The sequence below is a fragment of the Ammodytes marinus genome (genome assembly GCF_949987685.1).
Source record: "Ammodytes marinus genome assembly, chromosome: 19".
Taxonomy (NCBI): Eukaryota; Metazoa; Chordata; class Actinopteri; order Uranoscopiformes; family Ammodytidae; genus Ammodytes; species Ammodytes marinus.
This window is the reverse complement of record NC_137223.1, coordinates 26,846,005-26,851,004: the sequence shown is the minus strand read 5'-3', so window position 1 is coordinate 26,851,004 and position 5,000 is coordinate 26,846,005. Positions and strand designations below refer to the sequence as shown.

At 41.9% G+C, this 5,000-nt stretch overlaps 1 protein-coding gene across 1 annotated transcript in view; it reads right to left on the bottom strand.

The window, feature by feature from the left end:
• Window positions 1–5,000, bottom strand: part of LOC307265747 (kinesin-like protein KIF26A) — a gene marked incomplete at both ends in the record, with an annotated part of 46,333 nt that overhangs the window by 35,143 nt on the left and 6,190 nt on the right. Inside the window, 1 exon segment of the mRNA XM_080047542.1 lies at window positions 1,497–1,675. Coding sequence (XP_079903668.1) covers window positions 1,497–1,675 — 179 coding nt within the window.

Sequence of the window (5,000 nt, the reverse complement as noted above, 5' to 3'; positions counted from 1 at the left end):
ATCAAAATTAACATGAGCGGTACACTTTGACCAATCAGAGCGAGGCTCCGATTCTAAATAATAAAATAAAAATAAATAAAAATACGATTCTCTGTTCTTATTGGCTGTTGGGACTGTCAACTGTTCAGATCTCTATCCCAACTGCTATTTTCTCCACAAATTCTCCACCCCAGCTTTAAGGGGGGGGGGGGGGGGTGAATATTTAAAAAAATCATGTTTCTAACACAATAGCATCTGTGGAAGAAAGTGTTTAAATTGTTATGGGTTATTTATTATTCTTTGGGAGGGTGGGGGGGGGGGATTTCTGTTTTATATTTTTTAATTGTTAAAGGTGCAGTGTGTAATATGACATCATCAAGAAAGTTCTACAAAGTTCTAGAATGCCACACTCCCTGGGTAACCCCACCCCTTTAGAATAATAACAGAAGCTACAGTGGCCTTCAAGGACAAGAACAATTCTAAATTTTAAACAATGCATCTGATGACATTCCAAAAACATGGATTCCTCCATAAGACTTGCCTGCTCAATGTACAAAATGTAATAGTAATATTTGTAATTCTCTGCTCAGGAGGATAATTCAGATTATTGGCAGAGGTGATTTTACACCAATGAGGACATATTTATGAATGAGGATATTGATTGTAGCTAATAAATTACTTAAAATGTTACACAGTGTCCCTTTAAGCTTTTTGCCTCACTCTACCGGCAGTGGTGGAAAGAGTACAAACATATTCTACTCAAGTTAAAGTACCATTACTTGGATGAAATGTCACTTAAATCTGGGGTGCAGGATTTGGGGAGAAAATAGCAGTTGGGATTGAGATTCGAATCCAAATACCTCAACCGCTCCACTTGTTCTCTTTGGTCCCTCCCCTATGGTCCCTCCCTGGCACGCTCTACACCAACAACGTCGTGCCAAAGTGAATGGACAGTCCCAACAGCCAATAAGAACAGAGAATCGGAGCCTCGCTCTGATTGGTCAAAGTGTACAGCTCATGTTAACTTTGACCAATCAGAAATCACATACCCCATATTTAATGCTTCACTTTTTTGAATTAAATTATGTAAACTAAATGTGTCTTTTCATTGGTTTTGGGTTTGTGGTTCACCTCGTCTCCGGTGTGGTGTCTGGCCTTCATGTAATAATAATAGTGAAACGAAAGACACTGAACATTTTTTTTTTTTTTTTTTTTTTAACCTTTATTTCTCCAGGTAAATCCCATTGAGACCGGAGTCTCTTTTACAAGGGAGACCTGTTCCCATTCCCACGTTACCATTCACACACACATTCATACACCGATAGCAGCAGCTAACTATCGACATTCACACGAGGCAAGGTGGGTGAAGTGTCTTGCCCAAGGACACAACAACCATGACACAAGTGGCAGGGCGGGGATCGAACCTCCAACCCTTTGATCATCAGCCGACACACTCCAGCCATTTGGAGTGGTCAAACATACCTATAAATAGTAAAAATAGTAAATATTATGATCACCTGGTCTGCTGTGTCTCTGGCGCCATCCTGTGGCCGTCCTTCACAGTGCGCTGCCGTCTGAGCAGAGGGAGGGAGGCGGAGCAGATGGAACAGCGGTCGTCAGATTCAACATGGCGCCCGCGGCCCGACCACTGCAACCGCTGCAGCTTATCCCACAGGAAGGAGGCGTAGGCTGGGTCCTGAAGATGTAACACAGGTTGCGTTCCGAATCTCATACTCTTTCTTTTTTCTATTCTACATACTACATCTGACGATAAAAAGAATCTAGTTAGGATGCAGTAGGCATACTATTGGGACGTACTTTTCTCTCTTATTTCATCATAACATTGCGCCTTGATCTTGCCTCTTGCTTTTATATCCGTCGCATCCCCGTTTGTTTTCATATGGAGGCTTCGTCGATGTTACGTCACTTCACGTGCGCACCGGATTGTGGGTCAGAATCGCCCAAATAGGATGCAGTTTTCAACACTAACAATCTTGGCCGCATGAAGTAGGACATCCGGGTACTTCTAACCATCCTAAATCTGGCCACAAGAATCGGGACATCCTAAATCTTTTTTCTACCAAACTATATAGTAGAAAGTATGCGATTCGGAACGCAACCACACACACACACTTGGTCCTTAAGAGGGAAATGGGGTCAGCTTAAAGGTGCAGTCAGTGATTCTGGAGAACGCTTGTTGTCAAAGTCACTTTCTGTCAAAATCAGTGAATATCTCCTCATGATCCACTACCTGTCTGGCTCTGTGAACAGGCATGTAAACAAAGGGGGGCCACCTTAGCTAGCAACATGCCAAGACTATAATACATTGGATTTTTTTGTAGGGACAGGTAGCAGATCATGAGGAGATATTCACTGATTTTGGCAAAAGGTGATTGTGAAAGCAAACGTTCTCCAGAATCACTGACTGCACCTTTAAGATTAAAGAATAATTGGGCCAAGTTTTAAACATCAAGGATGAGTAAGTAGTTCTGAATACTTTTTGTCAAAATCATAACTGCACTGCACTGTATCAGAGTGAAGGGATTGAATATTTTTCTCTTGGGTGTTTCCCTTTGTAGACGGTCCCTGTGCTCTCGAATGTACAGAAGCTACGGTGGCCTTCAAGGACAAGAAGCTATAGTCACTAAAGATGGCATCATCCACCACTGCCTCAAGTCTTTCCACAATATCAAGTGATGAGGTGAAGATGTATTTTGCAGCTGCACATAGAGAGCAATGTTATTAGTTGAGCTGAGAGGAGACACACACACACACACACACACACACACACACACACACACACACACACACACACACACACACACGTTGACTTTTCTATGGAACAGACGGAATCCAGAAGATGATTCAGACTCTTTACTATCAACCAGCTGCTAAACTTTCAACTTTCAACTTCAGACATCCAACACACACACACACACACGCACACACACACACACACACACACACACACACACACACACACACACACACACACACACGTCACATTACTTAATACAGAGAAATGCTGATACACAGTCACATAAGCGCGCACACAGTCACACACACACACACACACACACACACACACAGGGTTTTAACTGTGAGTTTTCCTGCAGTCTGTAAAAGCAGAGTGAAGCAGCTGCTGCTAACACACTTTAACGACCTTCTTTGTTTGACCTTTGACCTCTGAGAGCAGATGGAAGGAGGTCAGGGAACAGAACAATACACACACACACACACACACACACACACACACACACCACATTGCTTCACACAGAGACAAGCTGATACACAGTCACATAAGCGCGCACACACACACACAAAAAGATTTGACATAGAGAAATTTTTTTTTTGAGAATTTAACAAAGTGATAAACAAAATTAGGATAAGAGCAGGATCAGGTAGAAAACTTAGTCAAAATAGTGATAATGTGAATGTTGATAGTTAGCCTGCTATCGGTGTATGAATGTGTGTGTGAATGGTAACGTGGGAAAGGAAAACAGGTCTCCCTTGCAAAAGAGTCTCCGGTCTCAATGGGATTTACCTGGAGAAATAAAGGTTAAAGAAAAAGAAAAAGTGATAAACTAAATTAGGATAAGCAGGATCAGGTAGAAAAATGCGAACGAGAAAATTTAGTCAAATTAGATCAGAAGAATACAACTAGAAACATTATTAATTAAAACACTTTGCAGACATTACTGAAAGGGTTAGTGTGTATGTAAACCAACTGCAGGCTCTTCAAATGTTAACAAATCCCCCTCCTCTGAAACTGCATAGTGACCCTTTAAAGCCCCCCCCCCCCCCCCAGATAAAACACTGCAGGTGTATAAAGGACGTTGCGTATATTCTAAAATACTTGAATCAGCTGCTTTATGTCCATCCGTACAGCTACTGAGGACGTGATGATTCGCTCTGTCAACACACACACACACACACACACACACACACACACACACACACACACACACAGACAGACAGACAGACAGGCAGACATGCAGACAGACAGACAGACAGACATATTCTAAATTGAAGCTAAGGGTCTGCAGAACAATGTTGGTTTGAGGGTCAAGAAACCAGATCACATTTTTTTTATTTACCTCAATTGAGATTTTGAAAAAATGTTGGTCTGTTTTTCTTTTTAAACTTGAACCAACTTTGTTCTTTAGACCCTTACCTTACATTTAGAATATGTCTACTGTGTAGGACACACACACACACACACACACACAGTAAGACACACACAGAGGGACGGATTTTCCTTGACTTTGTATTTTAAAATGGAAACTTTTAAATATATAAAAACAGAAAAAAAAATAACTTTTTTTTTCTTGGATAAAATGTTCTGGTTTTAACATTTTAAAAATAGAAATAAATATGTCTTACTCATGAGACTGGGTGGAGTGATTGGGCAAAGCAATTGTATATGTATTTATAACAAAATCAACAGACAGACAGACAGACAGACAGACACACAGACACACAGACACACACACAGACAGACACACACACGCACGGACGCACACACAGACACAGAGAGACAGACACACACACAGACACAGAGAGACAGACACACAACTTGAGCGTATACCAAAACAAACTCTCCCAACAGAAACATTTCCCCAGGACACCTAGTCAAGTCACGACAGACAGACAGACAGACAGACAGACAGACAGACAGACAGACAGACAGACAGACAGACAGACAGACAGACAGACAGACAGGCAGACAGACAGACAGGCAGACAGACAGACAGACAGACAGACAGACAGACAGACAGACAGACAGACAGACAGACAGGCAGACAGACAGACAGACAGACAGACAGACAGACAGACAGACAGACAGACAGACAGACTTTCCCCAGGACGCCTAGTCAAGTCACGTCACATTATTTGTCAATTCTGATACATGCAAGAAGACAGACATAATAATCTAAATTACGCTTATCTCAAAACCAGGGTGCAATAGGACACAGACACAGACAGACAGACAAGCAGACAGACAGACAGACAGACAGACA